The 26,070-nt window shown below is 41.5% G+C and overlaps 1 protein-coding gene across 3 annotated transcripts; it reads right to left on the minus strand.

Annotated features, from left to right (window-relative positions):
* On the minus strand, positions 1 to 26,070 carry LOC306884825 (zinc fingers and homeoboxes protein 2-like). 3 transcript variants are annotated; one of them, XM_079441038.1, is made up of 4 exons: positions 25,752 to 26,070; positions 24,202 to 24,275; positions 4,276 to 6,853; positions 1 to 2,655 (listed from the first exon to the last, which is right to left on the minus strand). In XM_079441038.1, the coding sequence occupies exon 3, from the start codon at positions 6,680 to 6,682 to the stop codon at positions 4,286 to 4,288; it is 2,397 nt and encodes a 798-aa protein (XP_079297164.1). In that variant the 5' UTR covers positions 6,683 to 6,853; positions 24,202 to 24,275; positions 25,752 to 26,070; the 3' UTR covers positions 1 to 2,655; positions 4,276 to 4,285. The 3 variants fall into 3 exon arrangements, with proteins under 3 accessions (XP_079297164.1, XP_079297165.1, XP_079297166.1); XM_079441039.1 differs by having other exon boundaries at positions 25,426 to 25,990; XM_079441040.1 differs by having other exon boundaries at positions 25,431 to 25,851.

A 26,070-nucleotide genomic window follows, 5' to 3' on the forward strand; every position in this document is an offset into this window, starting at 1 on the left:
AACCCAAACTCAAGAAACATCTTTACTTTCTGAATCATTTCTGAAACGAGGACATTCCTTGAGGAGCTCTGTCAGATTTAGGTCACTTCTGGAGACAATTTTATAACTATAACTAAACACACACACAATCTGACGAGACAATAGTCACATTCATGTGCTGCTCAAAGCCTGTGCTCACCGAACACACACACCAAAATATTAAATATCATGGATGTATATTTACGGAGTAATCCACTAATTTGTAAAATGGATTTAAAATGCCATAACATGACCCAATTTAACAACTGACTCATGGAGCCATATTTAGATCCCCGTATCTCTCAGAATGAATCATATATGAATCACACAGGCCTCTAAAAATGAAGATACCAAAAGAAAACTTTAAGAGCCAAATCTAAAAGGGCATTAAGATATCTTTAATACTTCTTGAGTTATAGCCATGCAAACTTCAGAAACAAACTTGAAAAGAGCATTTTTCCTGTTTCTGAACAGTCACCATTAGCACATAATGCATAGAGATTGAAATGGAGATTAAAAAAAAAAAAAAAAACACTGGGTGGATTTTTATCATTATAGGATGGATGTGTACACACACTTCAAACACACATTTATGTTCAAACAACTTGAAAAGTGAATTTTGCATCCGATGACCCCTTTAAATATTGGTCAGTTTTGAAAGTCGTAGCGAGTGTAAGCAATTCTCAAAAAGTGTTAATAGAAAGATGATCAGTGTCTGCAGGTGAAAGGTCTGGAATCAGTCTGTGTCCGCAAGCCGTCTGGGGTATTTACCTGAGCGCTTCTCACCTGAACACATTCATAATGATCCGCGCACAACAACACACTCCTTCAGCATCACAGACGCCTGATTCCTGCAGATAAACAACCAATCCATACCTCACCAATGACACCCCCCCACAGCTCAGAGTCATCAGAGGAAAGAATCCAGAACAACTGCAGCGTCTGACCTGCTTTCACACACACCGACTGTATATAGGGGACACAGCAGAACAACAGCGTCTGACCTGGATTTCACACACTCTCTCGCTCTCACACACACACAGAGAGAGAGAGAGAAAAAGGTCACAGAAACATACATTAGATGAGGCTCTGCATCAGCATCATTGTCTGCATATTTGCACCAGTGCAGTGATATATGACTGATTTTTAGTATTTTATATGAAAGTAACTGATGAAACATCAAGAATCATATTTTCCGAGGCAGCATCACAAGGCCAGTACAACTTCACTGATTAACCCTTACGCTGTGAATCCTTCATCTAATTCAGTTTTTTAAACATTGCTTGTAAATCTCTCATTATGCTATTATTTGAGAATAAGAAAGTTGATGAAGAGATTAAATGCAATATTAAGTAATAATACGGCATAATGAGAAATGTACAAGTGATTTTCCGTAGGCCGGTCATTTCTGACTGAGAACACCGCAAGTATAACAAGGTGGCAAAACCCCCAAAAAGGTATAAAAATGATCACAAATTTTGGGGAAGTTGTTAGACCCTGTGTGAGCAAAGTCAGCAAGTTTTAGTCCAATATGATGACATTACCTAGCATTATCAGGAAAAAGAAAATCCTCTCCTTATGAACATGAAAACAAGCTCACCTTCCAGCGTTCCTCATCCTCGGTTCTGTGTTCAGTTTCTCTCTGAGCGAAGCAGAACAGCTCAAAATACCAGTGATTCTCACCATAGAGAAGTTGATTTTCACATTAAACCAAACTGAGCTGAAGTACTACATTACCCACAATCCTCCAGCCCCTGCAGAACCTGACCTCTCTAAAGAACAGATCATACATTTGTCCAACATTATGAAACACATATTACATAATCCTCTGTATTTGTGATGTAACGTGTGAAATCTCAGCTACGTCGCCGTCGTGACCCAAAGCTGCCTAAAAGCAAAAACAATCAGCAGGAAGGATTAAACGTGGGGAATGTTTAAGCCACAGCACACAGTAATGAGTTGAGTTTGTTTTCAACGCAAACACATCCGACAGAAATATCACAGAGTCTGCTCGTGTGTTGGGTGTTTTAGACGTCTGCGAGACATTTCCGTCGCTCAGATTCATGAGGATCTGCTATTATGAGACTGAAGTGAATCTATGGAACGAAACAAGCTTCATATGGCCCATCATACAGCAATGGCATCTCAAACAAACAGCATAAACATGGCTGCATTTTATTGGATTCCAGCGGCGGTCTGTGTGTGAAGAGAGCATTAGCGTTTCAAACAGATGCAGATACACTACAGTTCATCGAGTGAGCGTTTGTGTGTGTGTGTGTTCACCAGCAGAAGAGTGAGAATAATAACAGTGTGTTCTGTCAATAAAAAGTCCTGTCTGTAGTAGAAGAATCATGGGCTGTCGCAGGTCATGTGTCCAGAGAAGCTTCATGGCATCTTCCACAGACGATTAGGAAATGTCCACTAAAAAACAGCCAAAACTTGTTCCCATTATAAAATGTAACAAAATAAGCAATAAAAATGTACAGATATCTGCAGTAAAGGTATGTTTGCAGGTACTCCAGCACACACGTTCCTCAGTGCGTTCCAAAACATACACACAACATTACAACAACATTCCCACAATGCTCCAGTCTGACGTGACAGAAGACATCAGTGGTTCGATGGACGACTTCTCACCTGAGGGGGGGAAAAAAAATAAATACAAATTCACAAACAGGTCAGACGACATATCATTGGAATATGTGTACATTTAATATCAGCTGTCACACACACATTTAATCTGAAAGTGATTCATGCTTTAAAATTCATTCAAATATTACATGAAATTCAAATAGCATAATTAAATCTCCCACTGAAGACTGACCTCCGGTCATTGTTTTCCATTATTATCATCATCATCGTTTTATTCAGAAGAATGTTACAGGTTCAGTGCAAGTAAAGCCCCATCCGCCTCATTTGGGAAATAATGTTGACTACCACTGAAAATAATTTAAACACCATTTCTAAAATATAGCCTAATAAGACTGAAGCACTATATAAAATCCTTTGCTCTTCTAGAATGTGTCATGCACAGTAACAGGTAAAACTCTAGTATGATCTTGGCAGTAACTCTTGTGTACATGTCGTACCAAATCTGTACGACTTTCTTCGGTGGAACGAAAAAGAACATTGGGAACCAAACAACATTGACTTTCACTATGGACCAAAAACTGAGACATTTCTCAAACTATCTTCTTTTGTGTTTCACAGAAGTCAGTCAGTCATGCAGTACATTTTTTGAGTGAACAATCACTTTAAGTAGAAGTTCATCTACCTAGAACAGTAGTCCTTGACTATTTTTTACAACAGCTGCAATAATTAACTTTTTTTGTTCTAAATAATTTCAGTAAGGGAATGCTGGTGCATGTACTTCTTTCAAGTGCTTTGATTTTGAAACCATAGACTTAAAATAGTGGACAAGATGGAGAACTGCCTTCCACTATAGAAAAGTGAAGCCGAAACATCCCAGTGTGGCATGCCATCATTTGGTTCAAGTTACAGTTCGGTATGTGCTATTTTTAGGGGGAAAATATTTCACTATATTTTCAAATAAAAATAAAGAAAATAAGAACAAATAATCTAATTACAAAAAACAGCATAAATAGATACAATAGAGCAAAGATACAAATAAAATAAACAGTGCTTTTCTGTTTTTTTAGGTAGATCTAACAGGTTTTTAGGTACAGAAATTGAAGAAAGTAAATCAAATGTAAAATAACATTGCATATTTGAATGTTTAAATTAAATATGAATCCTTATTAAAGTTGCAAAAGCTACAAACGAGCTGTGAGTGATTTCCTTGTTTTTGTGGTTTGATTAACATTTAAAAAAAAAGTGCTGTCACTTTAAGACAAATGTACAGATCCATAACCTAACCCGAAATACGTTCAACGTCTATATCTGCACCAATTATAAACTTACTAGAAAAATCAACTTTATTAGAAAAAACAACTCTTGAACATACATCAGTGTGATAAAAACTACCTAAAATTATGAAAACCATCTTTAGGAAAAATTTGTTTGAAGTGTAATTAGATTTTTTAGTTCCTATTCGTTTATGGAGAGCGCAGGATTTATGACCTATACTAGAGCCAGCCACCAGATGGCGATTTAAATGTTTTGGCTTGACTTTTCATGATGTGCAAGGCACACTAGTTTAAAACTCTAAAACCTCAATCGTATTTTAGCACGACCGAGGTTTCAGAGTTTTTGCGATAACAGCATGTGCAACCCCATTCTGTTCATCCTTAAACATACCTTCCGTCTTCTAATCTGCGTCTGAGAACAGCTCACATGTGTTCCCTCCACAGTCCTCTCTGTCCTCACCAATCGGCTCCCCATTGCTCCCAGTGTTGCTGAACCAGTATTCGATCTCTGGGCTGCTGGGTTTGGTGTTCTCTTCTCTCAGTGGTCGTTTTGTTGCGACGTTCCGCTCTCCAAACATCTCCTTCCAGTCTAGGATGCGGCTCTGCTGAGCTAGCCGACTATCTCTAAACCAGCGGACAAGTTCTGTGCGAGCCAACCGCGCCTGCATCTCCAGATGGCTGAATTCTACGGGCGAAGGCCATCGGTTCTGGACAAAGACATTTTTGACAAGGTTCGCAGACTTGCTGACTGGAGGCACGGGGCTAAAGGAAAGGCTGCCAGGACGTCTTTGAGCCCCATTAAGGAGAGTCTGCTGGGACTCCCGTTTAGAGCCCATGGAGTTCAGCAGGGCTTGTTCCAAATCATCCCGAAGAGCTCGTCGCTCCAAGAACCAGCTTTCGATTTCCTCTCTGGACAGTCTAGTGGTGATCACGAGGTGTTCGACCTCATTATAGGACGGGAAACTTTTCCTCTGAAAACTCTCCTCTAAAAGCTTCATTTGCCCAGGACTCTTGTCCTTCACTCTCTCTAGCAGAGGAAACTGAGTGGGAACTGGACAAGCAAATCCAACACACGAGTTCAGGGAATCATTCTGGGAATTTGTAGTTTGATCAAAAAACCAGTGCTTAGCATCCCCATGGGGCACTTCTTTGCCATTCTGACTAGTGAAACCTGGGAATGCTGGAACAGCTGATGGCTCTATAGACTTACACTGAAGGAATGGTGTCAGGGACGAGGACAGAGGCACGGACGATGGAGTCTGCATGATCATTGGCTTACTCTCTTGTGGGGTCTCCACAGCTGGTGCCAAGGGCATGATTACACCATTCCCAAACTTGTTTTTGGCAACAAATGAGGAGGCTGGAGTATGATTGCTCATTTGCTGATCAATTACAGATCTTTTGAGATTGGTGGACACTATGGGTGACAAAGGGAGTCTTTCTTTGGGCAACTCTGAAGGAAATGCCACAGGTATCTTCTCTTTAGATTGAGCCATTGGGGGTTTCCCTTTAGGTGGGACAAAATGTGCAGCAACAGGTCTCTTCATGTCTGAGGACACTAGAGAACCAGAGCTAGATGTTGTAGTCTTTGAAAGCCCAGGAGAAGAAGCGATAGAGAGTCTTTCTGGAGGTGGAGCTGGTGGAGGGGGCATGCGCAGACTCTCTTTAGGGTCTCCGGTCGGGCGTTTGACCTCTGAAGCCAAGAGTGGAGTTCCTAAAGTGCGTTTAAGCTTCTGACGGACTGCTGTAGCAATGCCAGGCGTACAAGTAGTGGGTGATCTATCAGTTGTGATGTTTGATGCAAAGTTGGTCTGCCCAAATCCATGACAAGTAGCTTGAAAAGGGTTGAGTGGTTCTCCAAATTGTGCAGGCCAGATTTTATAGATCTGGTGTGCAGGTGCTATGCTGCCATTGAACATCTTCTTACGGGCTTCTTCCACTTCTTCAGGGGACCAGGTGATGCCCTGCTTCAGACGCTGGGTGGTGAACCATACCTTGATCTGCTCCGCAGTGTGTTTGGAAGCAGCAGTGAGACAGGAGAGCTCTGCGTGGGTCGGATATGGGAATCTGTTAAACGATGTGATCAGGGTGACATTGCTGTCCAATATGGGGTTGTACTTGGTGCTGTGAAGAGGAACGGCGATCGCTGGAGAGGTGCTGAGATTGGGGGGTCTCTGAAGCAGAGGCGTTACGTGACTCGTAGGCTCTGGAATAAAGATTGTACCATTTACACTCACAGCTCTGATCTCATCCTTCAGCACTGGACTGTCCAGCTTCTTCTCCACATCCAAAATGCTGCTGTTTTCCATTGGTGTCTTTCCAGTTTCTTCACCTTCTGGATTGCTGGAGTCTCCAAACAGTCCCGAGTCAAATGTGGTGTCTGGAAGGGATCCTTCATTCTCGCTCTCAATGGTTTGCTCCAGGATACTTTGGCTGTCCAGTTTGATATGCCTGACCTTAAAACGGCTCTCACCGGGGTGTTGAACTTTATTGTGACATGAGAGGGAGTCAGACTTGTTGGTACTGAAATTGCAGATGGTACAAAGGTAGAGTGTACTGACTGGACCTTCAGACTTAGGGATATCCTCATGCTCTCTACAGTTCTGCTCTGATGCAGAACCCCCCTCGGACTGCTCCTCTTCCTTATCATTCAGTGATGTGCAGTTTTTGTCTGCTGTGAGAGGTGAATATCTGTCCAACACGGACTTCGCTGAAACATGCGTTTCCACAAAGTCTTCCGCAGTGAAACTGGTTGCACGGAGCACACAGGGATTGGATGACTTCCTTCGGCTTGACATGATGAGTATGGTGACGGTGGCAGGGAAGGTCTGGTGAGGGAGTTTAATGGGGAATGGGGGGATAGGAGTGAAGACCCAGCATTTGGGCAGGTGGTATGAGACGCTCCCTCAGGGACAGGGAGCTTCAGCGGTGAAACGAGGTTTCATGGACGGTCGTCACACAGACCTCACCTGCACAGATACAGAAAGACTTTATTAGACTTTAACAGTGGTCGGTGACACCAGACAGATCCTGTAACTGGTAGAGCACAGCACAAGTAATACCAGGGCTAATATTCAGTCTACCTATCTGTGACGTCATCGTCATGCGCCAGCAGCAGCACAAAGACAACAAAACATAGCATGGCAGATGGCAGAGGAGAAGTCAACGAGCGCGAAATTATCAAGCCACCATTGCGGTCCAGTGTGTGGAAACACTTTGGCTTTTGCAAAGACGGAGATTGCACTTTATTTTTTATATTAATACTGTATTTGTATTATTTTTATGCTGAAAAACTACAGCAGAAGTAGCAGGTAAACTTACTGTTGAAATGTTGGTTGCACTTATTGTACTTTTATTGAAAATGTATTGAATATTGAAAATGAGAGCAGAAAAGGTTAACTTCCTGTTAATTCAACCTAAAGTGTTTGTTGCACTTTATTCAAATAAAATATGAATGCATTTGCCATTAATTGTTGTTTACTTGTTTGTTTATATCCATAATTAATTGATACCTGATTCCCTTACAAGAAACAACAGGAATCTAGGAAACTTCACCAGCACTGTCCAGTATTCAGGTATTTATTTCAGTCACACTGGTTGAATTTTTGGCTAAAAAGTTACTGAATCGATTTCAAGTTACTGAATCGTTTCGGATTGTATCGTTCTAAATGAACCAATATCGTCCTTGTATCGTATCGACAACGACGAATCGTGATACGAATCGAATCGTTGTTAAAACGAATCGTTACACCCCTAATACAAAACTACCAAATTTGGCTATAACTTTGATCGCAACATATATTCATTGCTGTTGATGGTGTTCACTGTCCATTTGCTTACATGTCATTAACTACATAACTAACTGCACTTTTCAATTGAATTGTGAAAAGCGCTATACAATGTATAGCTGAATTTAATTATATATACACGTTATCTGAATTTAATTATATACATTACAAGTGGACTTCAGGGAATAAAATAGTCCTTAAAGAGTCCTGATTTTAAAGTCTGTCTAAAGATTTTCTAAATGTGACCATGGAGCACAAAACCAGTCATAAGGGTCAATTTTTCGAAATTGAGATTTGTACATCATCTAAAAGCTAAATAAATAATCTTTCCACTGATGTATGGTTTGTTAGGATCGGACAATATTTGTCTGAGATACAACTATTTGAAAATCTGGAATCTGAGGGAGCAAAAAAATCTAAATATTGAGAAAATCACCTTTAAAGTTGTTCAAATGAAGTTCTTAGCAATGCATATTACTAATCAAAAATTAAGTGTTGATATATTTACAGTAGGAAATTTACTAAATATCTTCATGGAACATGATCTTTATTTAATGTCCTAATGATTGTTTGCAGAAAAATCAATAATTTTGACCCATATAATGTATTGTTGGCTATTGCTACAAATATACCCCAGCGACTTAAGACTGGTATTGTGCTCCAGGGTCACAAATATAGATTTTCCAGAGCAAAATTCTGAACACTGGATAAAGTCAGGTTCAAAATTTGTTTGATTTTGTTGGCGTAATAGAGTTAAAAGTTTTTCCAGAGGGGATTTTGTGTCTCTCTTTTTATCACTCCGATAAATCAGAAAATACTGTCAACAGACAGAAAACAAACACATTTTCACCATGTTTTTAGGAGTAAAATATTAGTTTTGGTGTGTGTAAGGGGAGAAACAAGCTTACAACCTTTAAAAGATATGCATTTTCACCATCTTGTTTTTTTTTGGGGGGGGGGGGGGGGGTGGGGGGTAAAAGGTTGTATAAATCAGTGTGAATTATATTTGAACAAACCCCTCAGTAAAAACCTTTAGAATATAGATGGGAAATTTTGTCATATGTTAGTGCTGCTGAAACTCAATAATTATGCATATGAAAACAGTGTCTAAGCAGCAGTATCTGCAACTGCAGTGTTACAATTAAACAATAAACACCTCTGATGAACAAAAAGACTCACTTTCAACAGAGAGACTGAGGAGAGACTATGCGTTTGCACAGAAGGTTCATGAGTTCAAGCATTCCAGAAGCAAAGCCAACAGCTCAGCTAAGACAGAAGACTTACCAGCAGCTTTAGCTAGAATCACAGACCGAGAGGAGAAAGAGAAAAGAAAGTTTCTAGTTGGCAGAGAAACGTGAAACAGGTTTGTATTCATTTGTAACTAATCCCAAACGTTTGGAGGTGGCACTCAAGGCCGCAGGTCAACGAGACGATTCTGGCACACGGAGGAGATTCGACTGAGAATCCAAACACACACAGAGCCGCAGGACAATTCACATGAATACATTCATCACAGCAGCAGAAACACAAACAGAGGATGCACTGTACTCCAAACACACACACACATACATACACACACAAGCGGTTTCATGTGCCCATCATGTCTGTCATAAGATTGTGGATAAATGCAGATGTTAATCAGTTTCCTGCATCCTTTTTCATTCAATATGATAAGAACATTCAAAACAAGTATTTGTTTATAGGCAAATTAATGTCTGAAAAAATAATTTTACATAACACTGAAGAAAGATGCAAAAGTTTGTTTACAGAAGCAAATGTTCTCTCAATGTAGGTTTCCAAATCCTTACAAACCAATGATGTGTAAAAACAACAGTAAAACAAATTTGTAATCCAACCAACTCATAAAATGTTCAGTTCAAGTCTTTTGTTTGGTTGTACAAATCCTATGCAGTATTTCATTTGACAAAGTCTTAAACTTTGCTACCGATACAAATTTTTTTCCATGCCTTGTCCTCTTCCAAACAGAGATGCAGAATCCCTTTAACTAACAAAAGCCAGTTCTTAATGACTTCATCCTAAAGGAAGTGACATAATTTTGGAGGGTAACAGTGGCACAAGCCTCTATAAGTATATTATCATTGGATCTAATGAGTTCTGGTATGTTTTGTGGTGTATTTTGTTTTTTGTGTCCCTCTGAAATATTAAACCCTGTTTGATCAAATGACACAAATCGGTTCAATAAGATCAACATTTCAAAAGATATGAATATAAAACATATGAAAATCAATGAATGTAAGCAAGCTGTCAATCCGTTGCTGAGTAATGACCGACTTTGGCTCTTTATTTCCTTCACGGTCACGGTGTAAATAATCAAGTGTCTGATCTTGATCAGAGCAGATTCTGATGGACCCTTTTACAGAAACACGTCCCTACACTACAACACAAGCAGACTTATAGTTTTAGGCCGGACACTACAGGTGAAGAGAGTTAAAAAGTTCTTCTTTGAACTTCAATTAAGAAACTTTTTTGTATGATATGTTTTCTGATGTGTTACATTTAAATATGCAAATTTAATATTATGTAATGAAATATGCATACATTTCCAGAACAAAAATCTGAACATTGGTTCATAATTCTTGTCTGATTTTGTTGTCAGAGTTAAAAGTTTTTCCAGAGAGGATTCTAGATTTCTCTTTTCATCACAACATAAATCAGAAAATACTGTCAGCAGACAGAAAAAAAACAAATTTTCACCATGTTTTTAGAAGTAAAATGTTGTATAAATCAGTGTGAGTGAAATATGAAGAAACCTTCAGAATATAGAGAGAAATAAAACTAAGCTCCCCTTCAGGAACTCTAGCTGCGTCGAACACTTTGGGAGCGCCCTCGGTGAGACACCGTACTGAAGCATGTGTGAAATCAGTCCAATAGTGAAGCGAGACGTCACGAGCAGGGTGATGTGAGCAACCAGGAAGCACAAAGGCACATCCAGCAAGTGCACATGTTAGCTTCTGCTCTTCAGCGAGCGTGTCTGTGGTGTGTGTGTGAGAATGTTTGCAAAGCACTCGGTCAGTCAGAACAACTCTGTTAGTAAGCGAGCAAATGCCAAAGTGTAATCAAAGAATGTGGCGAGTGGATGTAGTTTCAGGTCGTGTGTTCCACCCTGCTCACATTATCTTTCTGGTGGAGATACACACAATTTGTGTGTTGTCTGTTTGGGAGCGGAGCATGCTCGGGCAGCTTTCGAGGGGGCTGCCTGTCATGATTGTGAACTTCTCCCACTCCGTGTGCTCCGCTCCCGCCTGGCTGTCTTCGATGAAAGCGGTCAGGCTTGCGATCCTGCTGGGTTCCATTGGATCCTGCTGGGTTCCACTGAGGCACAGCGGCAGCTGTTATAGTGGGGGTCGCAAGTGGATTTAGCGGAGGGATCGTCCTTATCTCGGTCTTCACCCGCTAGATTCACGGCTCCCTCTCAGGGATCGGAAGCCCGCGCTGCGGTTCCTTCCCCCCAGAGAGAGGGCCAGGCATTTAATCTATCTTCCTCTGAGGAGGCTGATGTGATGAGTGTTGACACGGAAGAGACTGTGGATTCGCCACCACAGTCCCTCGCGTATTAGGAGCTTGTGGAGGTTGTGACTTGTGCTGTAACCAAATTAAACAAGTGGCCAGCCGAGAAACAGGACGCTCGTCCTAAAAGCAAATTAGACAAGCATTTTCTGAAATCAAGATCACAACATTCAAGACGGGGCATTCCTTTTTTCCCCCGATCTCCATACCGAGGTTACGAGATCGTGGGAGAAGCCATATTCGTCTCGACTCTTCAGCCCCACTGTGTCGAACTACGCTAACATTTCGGGGTTGAATGAGAAGGGATATGGGACAATGCCAGCAGTAGAGCAGACGCTTGTGAGCTATCTCTCACCGTCTTCAGCATCGTCGCTGAAGGCCCCGAAGCTTCCCACCAGGCTGGTTAAACTGACATCTAACCTGGTTGGGAAAGCTTACACAGCGGAGTAACACCTGTGGTTGAATCTGTCTGAATTACAAGATAACGACAGATTCTTCCTGCTGGATGCCCTGCTATCGCGCTCTGGCCTCTTCTGCGGCGCAGTAGATACTGTCATTGCGAGGTTTCAGGAGGCAAAGAAGCAGGTGGCGGCATTCCAGTGCTTCCTCCCTCGCCGTTCCCAGGTTTTTGGGACTGTTGAGCGGGAGCAGTCCCAGCCGTCCAGCTCCTCATACCGCCAGACCCAGAAAGAGAGCGTCGCAACTCCTCGAAGCAGAAAACGGATCTGTGGACCCTTATTCTGTCTAAGAGGTCCTCAGGCAAGCGGTCCTGACAATACCACCGCCAGGACCCTGAGGGTAGCCCACCCTTGGGAGGGTATACGGTGCCCGATCCTCCTCAGTGCCCTCAAGGGGCTGCACTGACCCCTGCCACCCTCGGTGCTTCAGGGCTCATTGAACTCTGACGAACGCATTTCTCAGCTGCCGTCCGCTTACGGTACGGCACGGGAAAGCTCGTCCCCTCAGAAGAGGGCGCTAGAGCAGTCAGGTTGGTCGTTCCCTGCCGGTCAACCGCTTCAGGGCATCAAAGTAGCTCCTCTAGTAACGCCAGAGGCCAGTCTCACTAACGATGAATGCCTCCCTCACGGGTTGGGGGGTGGTCATGAGTGGCTGCTCTGCCCGAAGTCTGTGGGAAGGCCATCATCTTCTGTGGCACCTCGACTGCTGGATATGTTGGCCGTGTTTCGAGCTCTAAAACATTTCCTTCCAGACCTAAGGGAGCACCACGTGCTTATCGGTACAGACAACACACCGGTGGTCTCCTACATAAATCGGCAGGGGGGTCTGCACTCGCGCCCCCTTTACAGATTGGCACACCAGATCCTCCTGTGGGTTCAGGGAAACCTCCTCTCTCAGAGTAGTGTATATCCCTGGGCACCTCCATCAGGGAGCAGACATCCTGTCGAGACAGGGGCTGAGGCCCGGGGAGTGGAGACTCCACCCCGAGGTGGTGGAGCTCCTTTGGGAAGAGTTTGGCCAGGCGGAAGTGGATATATTTGCGTCGCAGGAAATGACACACTGTCTGCTCTGGTTCTTCTGGAGTTTGCCCCAGGCATGGCTAAGGCATTCCTTTACCCGAGACCCGGGTATGTTCCTAAAGTGCCGACCTCCTTGCCAGGTCCTATCGTACTACAGGCCTTGAAAGGCTCAATCTGCTGTGATGTTCAATCCACTTACATTCACAGAGCTGCCCAGTGATGTAGAGCAGATCAGTTGTTCGTTTGCTTTGGTCCACCTAAGAAAGGGGTTCCAGCGACCAAGCGTCGGTGGGTGGTAGGGACCATCACACTGGCCTATGAGTCCTCTGGCCTCCCGTCACCGATGGGGGTCAGAGCGCACTCGACCCGGAGTATGGCGTTCTCCAAGGCCTTATCACTGGGCGTGGCCCTTCAAGATGTTTGTGCTGCGGCGGGCTGGTCCTCTCCACACACATTTATTAGATTCTACAGTCTGAACCTGACATCTACTCCAGGGTCCCAAGTCCTCTCGTCTTGATGTGCTCGTCAGATACACACCAGACAGGGACTTCCTCGTATGGCGCAGTGGGTATTCTCGTTCCCAAAGCATTCGACGCAGCTCCTGTTCCTGAAGGGGAACGTCGGAGGTTACGTATGTAACCATGGTTCCCCGAAGGGAACGAGACGCTGCGTCTCCTTGCCATACTCCCTGCATTCTTGCAGGCTCTCGCTTCCGCAGAAGCTGACATGTATACTTGCCGGATGTGCCTTTATGCTTCCTGGTTGCTCACGTCACCCCGCTCATCACGTCTCGCTTCACTATTGGACTGATTTCACACATGCTTCAGTACGGTGTCTCGCCGAGAGGGTTCCCAAAGCGTTCGACGCAGCGTTTCATTCCCTTCGGGGAACCATGGTCCTCCGACGTTTTGGTGTATGCAAGTGCTGCTGAAGTGGAGAAACCTTTTAAAGATATGGATTGGAATTGAAATCTACAGATGCAAATAGATAAAGTTTAATAAAATAAAGATTTAAATGTGTATTTTGGATGTTTTCTTTCAAAAATTTATGTAAAGCCAAAAAGGGCAAAATCTCAAAATTGAAAAATGCATGAAAACCAGTGTTTTTTTTCTCAACCGAAGTCCGTGATGAGGAGTGCTAATATGGCACATCACTGCTGGAGGAAAGAAATTGGTTTTCTCTCTCTCCAGATTAGAAATGTAAAAATATTAAGGCGAGCTTCATTTCCATGTTGTTGTTATGGCAACAGCGAGAGTTTGACAGGCCAGTGACGCTGTGTGTTCTTTAATTACAGCAGCCTGACAGCGAGTAGCACCGCGGGGACACGTGTGTGTGTGTGTGTGTGTGTGTGTGATTGGACAGGCGACACACACTCGTGTGTATGTGAGTAATGACCCGCACACATCACCAGCACTGGACTGTCATTATAAAACTTGCATGAGACTCTGTCGGCATCTGCGGCGATCACGCACACGATATCGTCTAATAAGTGAGTGAAGGACTCGAGGACTCAATCACAGTCACACTCGCATCCACCCGTGTCCCAGAATCAGACCCATGATATTAGAGTAACCCTCCCTCACAGCATTTAGTCCAACAATCACAGGAGACCCAAACACACGCGGCTTAGACTCACACAGGTCTGATCCATGCAAACACACATGCACTATTACCATGGAAACCACGAGCAAAGCCATGCGTGACACCAGATGCTAGAGTATACACACACTCACTCACTCACACACACACACACACACACACACACACACACACACACACAAAAACAAACACACACACACATTTGTTTTTGTGAAAAGTGGGTTCATTCCATAGGCGTAATGGTTTTTATACTGTACAAACTGTCCAGTGACTTGACCAGTGTCCTCTCAATGGCCAGCAGAGCTAGGCTGCTTAAACGGCCTTGGCCCATTGTGTTACGGGTGTAGGACTTGAGCCGCTTTAAACAGGAGAAGCTCCTTTCTACACCTGCAGATGTAGCTCCAATTGCTGCCACTAATGAGAACAGTTTGAAAACCTGAGGCATTGCACTGTCCAACACCATGTCTTTAACCCTCTGGGTTAAAATTTTCTAAGTCACTTTTTGAGTAAAAAGGGTCTATGCGAGAATGTGTCAACCTTCACATTCACACCTGAGAAGATAATGAGCTTCATAATGAGCCATTTAGTCAAGTATGTGACTGAGAGGGAAGAGTTACAAGAATATGAGGACAAAACAAATGTAAATGTTTTTTGTAGTTTATTAAGAATATATTTAGCTATCACACAAAATAACTTGAGATACTCTTGTGAGTGCAGTTAAACATTTTATTAGGAACAATCAAAACTGTCTTTCAAAGCTGACTTTTTAGCATCATTATTCCAGTCACATGATCCTTCAGAAATCATTCTAATATTCTGATTTGTTGCAAAAACAACATTTATTACTATGTTGAAAAGAGCTAAGAAGAATTTTTTATTTTTTTGATGAATAGAAAGTTCAGAAGAACAGCATCGTTTGTAACATGATGCATGTCTTTATCACCACTTCTAAATCATGCTAAATAAGTTTTAATTTCTATATATACTGACTCCAAGCTTTTGAACCTGGCATTTTCATAGTGTATATAGTTTATGTGCTCTAAAGAAAACAACAACAACAACACATTGTGAAGTTGTGGGTTATTTCTCTCAGCAGATGTTCTTCCAGAAACAGAAAGTATCCAGATTTCATACGGATTACTTTAACAGAGAATATTGGTTTTGGGCGTGACTTCTTTTAAAAGTAGACATTTCAAGCTTTCTATTCATATATTTCTGAAGTCTTTGAGGCAAGTATTCGCAGAGATTCATGTTGTTTTATTTACGTGTCTATGAAGAGAGGTGACAGAGACTGAGCACCCTGTTTATTTTCTCTATTTTTTAAAAGCACATTGTTTTGTTGTTATTATGACTATATACAAATAAAAGTAGATCCTTTGCAGTTTCAAATGATACCTTACTCTTATCTGTACGATCAAAGCTTGTGGAGTATTTTTAGTTCGTTTGGCGTCATAAAGAAATACAAGACAGCACCGGTGTGTTCAGGAACACCAAACAATCACCCAGATTTCTCCTGTTATGATCAAAACTGGCCATTTCGCCAAGCAAATACCAAGAAATAGGTTGCAGCATTTTGTCTTTCAACTACACTTGCAAAATCCGCGATGGGACTGAGCTCGAATAGCATCAGCGACTTCTTATTGTACAAAATCACTGTCAATCAAAAGGAGATGCAGTCTTTCGACAGATCCTCCAATCATCACACAGAAGCCTGGCGTCCAGCCCCGCCCACTCCTCCATTCACCTCCAGAGACGCTGAGCGTCCGGGGGCGGGACACAATCGCAGCATTTATCCAATGACCGTCTAGTTTCGAGGCACTGATAAAAACTGTTCAAAGCAGCTCGACTGAAGTCAATGAACGCTAGTCTTCAACAGAAATACACTGATGCTACGGGAATATATGAGAAGGAAATCGAGTCACCTACTATATGTAGCTGATTCTGAACGAATTCGTCTTCGAGATGAACGTGTTCTAACGCATTTTTAGTCAATAAAATATTAATACAATAGTACATATTTGACCATTAATTTTTAGACATTATAGGGGAAGCGGAGCTTCTCTTGCAGTCTTAAAGAAATGCCCACTGCCCTACACCTACCCTACACCTAAACTTACCCCTCACAGGAAACTGTGCATTTCTACTTTCCCCCAAAAACCTCACTCAGTGTGATTTATAAGCGTTTTGAAAAGTGGGGGCATGGGTCAATGTCCTGAAAAGTCTCCTGATTTCAGTCATACTTGAAATTAGATTCGATTTTATATTTTAATGAAAATCTTTTTTTTTTTGTTAGGTTTATTTAACCATAATAATCCTGCTTTAAATGTAATAACTGTTGAACATTTAATTACTTTATTCACTTTCTGCAGCAGATTATTAGCTGAATACTAAGATTGACTTTGTATTTGTCCTCTTGTTTGTGATCTTTTCTAGTATTAGTTTGCTTCTCTTGCAGCATCAGAATTGAGAAATTTAGCATGCTTATTTTCATCAAAATATACTTTAGGCCTCATTCATAGATAGATAGATAGATGGGTACATTTGCAAACTTCACAATTGTAAATAACGTATCTCTACATTCATTTAAGCAATTTAATTTTTTTTTATATTTTCACTCCTGTATACAGTGGGGGAAAAAATTATTTGATCCCCTGCTGATTTTGTACATTTGCCCACTGGCACAGAAATTATTTCTGTCTCCCAGGTGTCTTTTCTACAGATAAGGAGCTGAGATTATTTTCTTAAAGGGAGTCTCAGCTTGTTACCTGTATAAAAGACACCTGTCCACAGAAGCAATCAATCAATCAGATTCCAAACTCTCCACCATGGCCAAGACCAAAGAGCTGTCCAAGGATGTCAGGGACAAGACTGTAAACCTACACAAGCCTGGAATGGGCTACAAGACCATCGTCAAGCAGCTTGGTGAGAAGGTGACAACAGTTGTTGAGAATATTCACAAATGGAAGAAACACAAAATAACTGTCAATCTCCGTCGGTCTGGGCCTCCATGCAAGATCTCACTTCATGGAGTTTCAATGATCATGAGAACGCTGAGGAATCAGCCCAGAACTACACGGGAGGATCTTGTCAATGATCTCAAGGCAGCTGGGACCATAGTCACCAAGAAAACAATTGGCAACACACTATGCCATGAAGCACTGAAATCCGCAAGCTCCCCCTGCTCAAGAAAGCACATGTACAGCCCGTCTGAAGCTAGCCAATGATTCAGAGGAGAACTGGGTGAAAGTGTTGTCGTCAGTTGAGACCAAAATCCAGCTCTTTGGCATCAACTCAACTCGCCGTGTTTGGAGGAGGAGGAATGCTGCCTGACCCCAAGAACACCATCCCCACCGTCAAACATGGAGGTGGAAACATTATGCTTTGGGGGTGTTTTTCTGCTAAGGGGACAGGACAACTACACTGCATCAAAGGGACGAAGGACGGGGCCATGTACCTTCAGGGCCAGGGCATTGAAGCCAGCCAGAATGACCCAAAACACACGGCCAAGGCAACAAAGGAGTGGCTCAAGAAGAAGCACATTAAGGTCCTGGAGTGGCCTAGCCAGTTTCCAGACCTTCATCCCATAGAAAATCTGTGGAGGGAGCTGAAGGTTCGAGTTGCCAAACGTCAGCCTCGAAACCTTAATGACTTGGAGAGGATCTGCAAAGAGGAGTGGGACAAAATCTCTCCTGAGATGTGTGCAAACCTGCAGGCCAACTACAAGAAACATCTGACCTCTGTGATTGCCAACAAGGGTTTTGCCACCAAGTACTAAGTCATGTTTTACGAGGGGTCAAATACTTATTTCAATTTATAACTTTTTTTGAAATGTGTTTTTCTGGATTTTTGTTGTTGTTGTTGTTGTTGTTATTCTGACTCTCACTGTTTCAGGGGTTAAAGCAAAAAAAAAAAAAAAAAAAAATCATTTTCTGGTTGGGGGGGCAGCACATGCAAAGCATGCAATAACTGTGGTAACTTTAACATTTGAAAGGATACTATGGCAAAGTTATTGCTTTCCTTATTCAAACTGATTTTTTTCTCTCTTGAATATATGGATGACCTGAAGAATGAAAGCTTGGAAAATTATGAGCTATACCACTGCTTATCGACACTAGGGGTGTGACAATACACTTAGCTCATGAGATGAGACAAAATACAGATACTTGGTTCACTAGAACGAGACAATATTTTAACACTATTTTTAAGAAATTTTCAATGACAAAATATTTGTCTTTTAATTACAAAAAGTAAAACAATGCAGTTGTATTTAGAAATATTTGAACTAATTGAGGGCTGTGACTAATGATTATTTTGGTAATCAAGTAATCTACTGATTAGTTTGACAATTGAGTAATCTGTATATATATATATATATATATATATATATATATATATATATATATATATATATATATATATATATATATATATACACAGTGGGTACGGAAAGTATTCAGACCCCCTTACATTTTTCACTCTTTGTTATATTGCAGCCATTTGCTAAAATCATTTAAGTTCATTTTTCTCCTCATTAATGTACACACAGCACCCCATATTGACAGAAAAACACAGAATTGTTGACATTTTTGCAGATTTATTAAAAAACAAAAACTGAAATATCACATGGTCCTAAGTATTCAGACCCTTTGCTGTGACACTCATATATTTAGCTCAGGTGCTGTCCATTTCTTCGGATCATCCTTGAGATGGTTCTACGCCTTCATTTGAGTCCAGCTGTGTTTGATTATACTGACTGGACTTGATTAGGAAAGCCACACACCTGTCTATATAAGACCTTACAGCTCACAGTGCATGTCAGAGCAAATGAGAATCATGAGGTCAAAGGAACTGCCTGAAGAGCTCAGAGACACAATTGTGGCAAGGCACAGATCTGGCCAAGGTTACAAAAAAATTTCTGCTGTACTTAAGGTTCCTAAGAGCACAGTGGCCTCCATAATCCTTAAATAGAAGACGTTTGGGACGACCAGAACCCTTCCTAGAGCTGGCCGTCCAGCCAAACTGAGCTATCGGGGGAGAAGAGCCTTGGTGAGAGAGGTAAAGAAGAACCCAAAGATCACTGTGGCTGACCTCCAGAGATGCAGTCGGGAGATGGGAGAGAGTTGTAGAAAGTCAACCATCACTGCAGCCCTCCACCAGTCGGGGCTTTATGGCAGAGTGGCCCGACAGAAGCCTGTCCTCAGTGCAAGACACAAAAAAACACCTGAAGGACCACAAGACGGTGAGAAATAAGATTCTCTGGTCTGATGAGACCAAGATAGAACTTTTTGGCCTTAATTCTAAGCGGTATGTGTGGAGAAAACCAGGCACTGCTCATCACCTGTCCAATACAGTCCCAACAGTGAAGCATGGTGGTGGCAGCATCATGCTGTGGGGGTGTTTTTCAGCTGCAGGGACAGGACGACTGGTTGCAATCGAGGGAAATATGAATGCGGCCAAATACAGGGAAAACCTTCTCCAGAGTGCTCAGGACCTCAGACTGGGCCGAAGGTTTACCTTCCAACAAGACAATGACCCTAAGCACACAGCTAAAATAATGGAGTGGCTTCACAACAACTCTGTGACTGTTCTTGAATGGCCCAGCCAGAGCCCTGACTTAAACCCAATTGAGCATCTCTGGAGAAACCTAAAAATGGCTGTCCACCAACGTTTACCATCCAACCTGACAGAACTGGAGAGGATCTGCAAGGAGGAATGGCAGAGGATCCCCAAATCCAGGTGTGAAAAACTTGATGCATCTTTCCCAAAAAGACTCATGGCTGTATTAGATCAAAAGGGTGCTTCTACTAAATACTGAGCAAAGGGTCTGAATACTTAGGACCATGTGATATTTCAGTTTTTCTTTTTTAATAAATCTGCAAAAATGTCAACAATTCTGTGTTTTTCTGTCAATATGGGGTGCTGTGTGTACATTAATGAGGAAACAAAATTAACTTAAATGATTTTAGCAAATGGCTGCAATATAACAAAGAGTGAAAAATGTAAGGGGGTCTGAATACTTTCCGTACCCACTGTATGTATGTATGTATATATATATATATATATATATATATATATATATATACACACACACACATGCAGTTAAAACACATACGTAATGTAATATGCCTATACATAATATGAACTTAACCAACTTCAAGGGGTCATCGGATGCCCATTTTCCACAAGTTGATATGATTCTTTAGGGTCTTAATGAAAAGTCTATAACATACTTTGGTTAAAATTTCTCAAAGGTAGTGTAAAAAAAAAAACGCCCTTCTTTACCCTGTCAAAATCAGCTCTGTTTTCAGCACGCTGTTCTAGTCCATGTTGCTTTAAATGCTAATGAGCTCTGCTGACCCCGCCCTTCTCTTCCGTGGAGTGACAAGCAGTACTGTTTACTTAAGGCGAACATTCGTTTTGCGCTCGGTGTGAAAGCAGGGTGATTCGCGGGTGATTGTCCTCGCTTATTTCGCGTCACGCTCGGTGTGAAAAGACCTTTATACTCACTTCTTCTGTAGATGAAGCTGGATCACGAATGATTCCAGCAAACATAGATGCATTTATGTAGATCGGGGTTTGGCGCATTCACTTCAAAGCGAAAGTAACGTTAATCCTCTGCGTCTTCAGCGGCTCAGATGTTGGGAGTAAATGACGACTGCTATGTTCATTATTACATCCAACAACAAAACACCTCAATCACTTAATCGGAGACTCTCAGTTCACTCAGGGCGGGTCTAAGGTAAGGTCCTGTCAATCAACTATCGTGGGAGGGGCCTGTACAGAACTACGTCATTCTGACAGGAATCTCAGAACAGCCCGATTTCAGAAAGAGGATTTTAAAATAGGGATTTAAAAAAAACACTGGGTGGATTTATCATTATAGGGTGGTTGTGTACACACACTTCCAACACACATTTATGTTCAAACAACTTGAAAAGTGAATTTTGTTTCCGATGACCCCTTTAAGTAAATTATGTATTATAACAAATACCTGCAGAGGGCGCCAACAGCCGGATGATGTTTCACTTTACAGCATGATTAAACTACGTTTAAATCCATTAAATTTGAATCTTTGGCTTCTCCATTCATCAGGGCTGCGACTCTGCTAATGGATACTATTATGCTCATCTCGTGTTCATAAGAGCAAAACATTCTGATTGGCTAGTAATGTTAGTTTGGTTGAGAGTGAAGGCTGTGCTCCTCTCACACCATTGGTATGTGAACTCATGAACTCGAAAGTGATACACAAGTTTTTTTTTTTTAAATGCAGGATTTTTTTTTTTTCGCAGCGAAACGCCGGAGACCCGGCACGGTGCCGGAGAACTTTAAGCCATGCTGTTCAAATAAACCTACCATTAAAATTATAGACTGATCATTTCTTTGTCAGCGGGCAAATGTACATCAGCAGGGGATCAAATAATTTTTTCCCTCACTGTATAATGCATTATTTAATTTTCAGTTTTTCTTATATTAGCATTATATTCCATCTCTACTGTGTAATTGTATGTATGTCTGCAGTATGTCTGTACTTTCTTCTGCACTGGAAGCTCAAGTCACATTCCTTGTGTGTGTAAACATACTTCCTCCAGACTTCTACTGCCCAGTGATATAATGTGATAAACCATCTGGCACAAATTAAATGTTAAGATTGTTTAATGAGCTCTGATCACATGACCAACCGTAAGCTTTACATTAAGCCAACGCTTTTATCTGAAACGATGATTAATATCATCCCAAAGCTTGTATTCTGGGCCGTTCTGAGCCCGGATCCGCTTTCACTCAGTGTCCTCTGAGTCCAGACAAAAGCTGGAGCAAGATAACAAAAGAAAGAACAGAAACGAGTGTGAGGAGGGAAACGTGCCGTTCGTTCTCAAGAAAAACTGCTTCAGACTCAAAATGATGTTACAGATGCATTCGAAACACTACATATTAATGTGCACTGACTATTCAACACAATCAGAATGTTTGGAGATGAAGATCAGTGAGAAAATAATCACCAAATATCACTGCACCAACCAAATGTGAAATCTTGATATATTCTGTCGAACATATTGAAATGCAGTGGGAATGAGACTGAAATATGCAATGCAAACATTTAGAAATGACTGATTGGAAATTATTTCACATTAAATTAAAAGGGTCATGACATCAAATTTGCCTTGATCTTTTGGCATATACGAGGTCTTTGTACCATTAAAACATCCTGCAAGTTTCAGTTTAACATCCTTCTCATTACAAACAAAGCATTTATTTAATCAAGCTCAGAAAACGGCTCCTTTTAGACATGGGCTCAGAATGAGGGTTGAAAATAATACTTTTTCCACATATTTATTTGTGCAAAAAACTTTATTGATATAAGTAAACCTCAAGGAACATATTAAAATAATAATAAAAACAATCTGTGTCACGACCCCTTTAAGGACTGGGCCTATCAGATAATGAGTTGGTTTTGTTGCGTCTCTTGATTTGGGGTGCTTTTCATCTGCAGAGATGAGAATCAATGACAGAGCGTCCTGAAAGCTGCTGTTTGAGGCACGGACAGCTCTCTCCTGTTCCTCTAATTTGGGAACTTTGTATTTCATGGCTTCTCATGTTTCGGTCTCCTGAGGATGAAGCGCTTTGTTGCATCCCTCAGCTGCTTTGAATAAAAGCGTCTGCTAAACGCACAAATGTACAGGTAAAGCTCGTTTGTAAATCATCGCATCGCTCTGTGTTTAACAGATACATGAGAGTTTGAATGAAGGGTAATGTGTGTTAGATTTATAAAGTGAGAGGCTTTTCAGTGACTTTTCATCTTTTGAGAGGAAGGATTCTTCCTGTTCCTGCAAAACTAGCAATGATAAATCATCTTAAAGTCAGATTTCTGAATAAAACGCTATCTTTCTGAGAGACGGATGTTTAATTGAAATTCCTCCATCCTGCATCAGAAAAATCTCAGCCAGTCGATTGTCTTTCTCTACAGTCTCACACACACACACACACACACACACACACACACTCACTCACACACACACACACACACACACACACAGTTTCTGTCTCGCTGCGAGGAGCAAGTGTAAAGGTGACAGTCACCAGACACAGCCAATAGGAGGGCAGCGCCGAGCCCCGCCCCCACCTGCTCATCCAATCAGATTGACTCCAGCTCAGGAATTCTGTCCACAGCCAAACTCAATATTGACTCGCCTTCAAACGCCTCCTCGAAGAATAAAGAGATGCGGAGAGACGAAAGCACACGCTTATCTTCTACTGTTCTATACTGCTCATGTTTTTATAGAAATAATTTGATTTATGTGCATCTCCACTAAGCACAATAACAATAATTAAACTATAAATACACATGGGTGAATCGGATTTCATCTCAAAATCAAATAATAAAGTATTTTGCATAAAGAAGCTTTTCTTTCTGCAATGCTTTGTGAATTTTTCCCTAATTATCGCAACTATAATTTCTCCTTCTCATTAGTTTTTCATTAGTGTAATACAATTTTTAATCAGCACTTTGAATTACCTTTGTGTCTGAAATGTGCTATTTCAATAAACTTGCTATGTACCTGTAATGAATCTGAAGTCCCACACGTTCACTCATTTCTGCCTCACAAACTAATTATGAATTTATATTTTTTGTAATTTCTTGACTTGGTCAGATTTTTATTCTGAAAACACTGTAAAATTACAATCACATGAGAACATGAATGCAGAAGTCAGATACAGTAAATTCAGAATATATATTTAATTTGGGGTCATGAAAACAGAAAAATATCTTATTGCTCCTAAAACGGGCTGCATTTTCTTTATGAAAACTATAATTTTTTCCTTCAGATTCATGCTGGTTCTTGATTCTGGTCCAGCACTGCAGCTTTGATTGCATTATCATTTCCCAGGCATCATCCAATCAAAATAAAGCAGTGAGAGCAGGCCTACCGGGGGTTTGTGAACTTCCCGGACAGGACGAACCTCACCGACGGAGAGCGTCTCAGCATCGTCTCAGCAGATTCCTGTGGAGACAGACGAGAGGAACACATCTCACAAATCTTTATGCATAAAGAAGATCTATTGGAACCTAAACTCAAACTCACTGTAAATAAAACAAGATGCTAGTCAGTTACATTGTATTTGTATGTAATGGTTATATTTGTTGGGACATGAAAAAAATCATGGTACTCCTAAATAGGCTTGATTTTCTCTTAGACATCATTTATTAATTTTTCTCATGTTTGTGTGATGTGTGTGCTGAAGTCCTCAGCACCTGATCATGTGATCTACAGAAGTGAAACAGCGGTTACCTTGGAAACCCGTGATCGGGCAGAATGAGATTTACTCAGCATCACGACAGAAACAGAGACGCGGTGAATCACGAATCTTTAACAGCACAGGTGCACAATAAACAAGTGTGTGCAGGTGTATTATATACACAACAACAGCTGATCCAGCCTCTTTCCACACTCATCTATCAATATATGTGACCCTGGACCACAAAACCAGGCATAAGGGTCCATTTTCTCAATCTCCATTGATGTATGGTTTGTTATGATAGGACAATATTTGTCTGAGATACAACTATTAGAAAATCTGGAATCTGAGGGAGCAAAAAAATCTAAATATTGAGAAAATCTCCTTTAAAGTTGTTCAAATGAAGTTCTTAGCAATGCATATTACTAATCAAAAATGAAGTTTTGATATATTTATGGTAGGAAATGTACAAATATATATAATTTTGAGGTTATATTTTGGCTATTGCTATAAATATACCTGTGCTACTGATGACTGCTTTTGTGCTGCAGACACACACACACACACACACACACACACACACACAGTAGGACATTAATGCCAAAGAAGTGTCCTATTTACCTGATAAACATAACGTCTTAATCTAATATGCATATTATGTTAGCTTAACATCTAAATAAAACGTTTCGCAAAAGTTGCAGTTTGATCTGGATGTTTTCATAGTAAACAAACGTGATATTTACATTACTTCAACTATTAATTAGCAAGACGGCATTTTCACAACGTTTCTAATGTTTTTATTTGCATTTTTTTCCCATGTGCGGTTTCTGAAACGTTTTTAAAACGTATTGCAACCAAAATACGAGGCTGTGAAAAGTTTTAAAACGTTTTGTGTTGAGACGAGCTGAACATCACCTTACAGTAATATACTCGAGATGATGATGATGATGATGATGATGAGGTCATTCACTCAGTCGGGTGTTTTCTGAACACAGCTTCATCACGAACGCTCTTTCCTGTCAAACACAGTCTAAACACACCCGGAGCGATCAAACAGAGCGGAGCGGGACACCGGGACACATCCGCTCTCCGCCGCCGGTGTGGGTCGAGTCCAGGCCCGGCAGGGAACGCACGGAGAGCGCGGCTAACGGCGCGAGAAGCACGAGTTCCGCGCTCCGCTTCCACCACAAACTTTTTTTCGGTCATTCGCAGTAATAACGGGTTAAAACGCAAGACCTCACCTTCTGAAGACACAGCGGCGCTCGGATCAACACCGGAGCGAAGACCAGAACGGAGGAAAAAGTCGAGCACGGGAAATCTACGGTAACCGACACATGATCCGGTACGTCAGAGACGCGCGGCGCTTTCATTCAGAGTTTATGCGTCAATGAACGCGAGCTATAAATACTCTCCAGCGCGCGCGCGCGCACACACACACACGCACGCACACGCGCACACGCACACACACACTCTCACTCACACAAACTTTCTCGCTCTCTCTCATAAACACACACAGACTCCCTCTCTCTCACACACTCACTCACTCACACACACACACAC

Source organism: Barbus barbus (assembly GCF_936440315.1).
Source record: "Barbus barbus genome assembly, chromosome: 19".
Classification (NCBI taxonomy): domain Eukaryota; kingdom Metazoa; phylum Chordata; class Actinopteri; order Cypriniformes; family Cyprinidae; genus Barbus; species Barbus barbus.

Excerpts from the sequence above, each read along its gene's own strand:
- LOC306884825 (XM_079441038.1), bottom strand. The coding sequence starts at position 6,682 with ATGTCAAGCCGAAGGAAGTCATCCAATCCCTGTGTGCTCCGTGCAACC.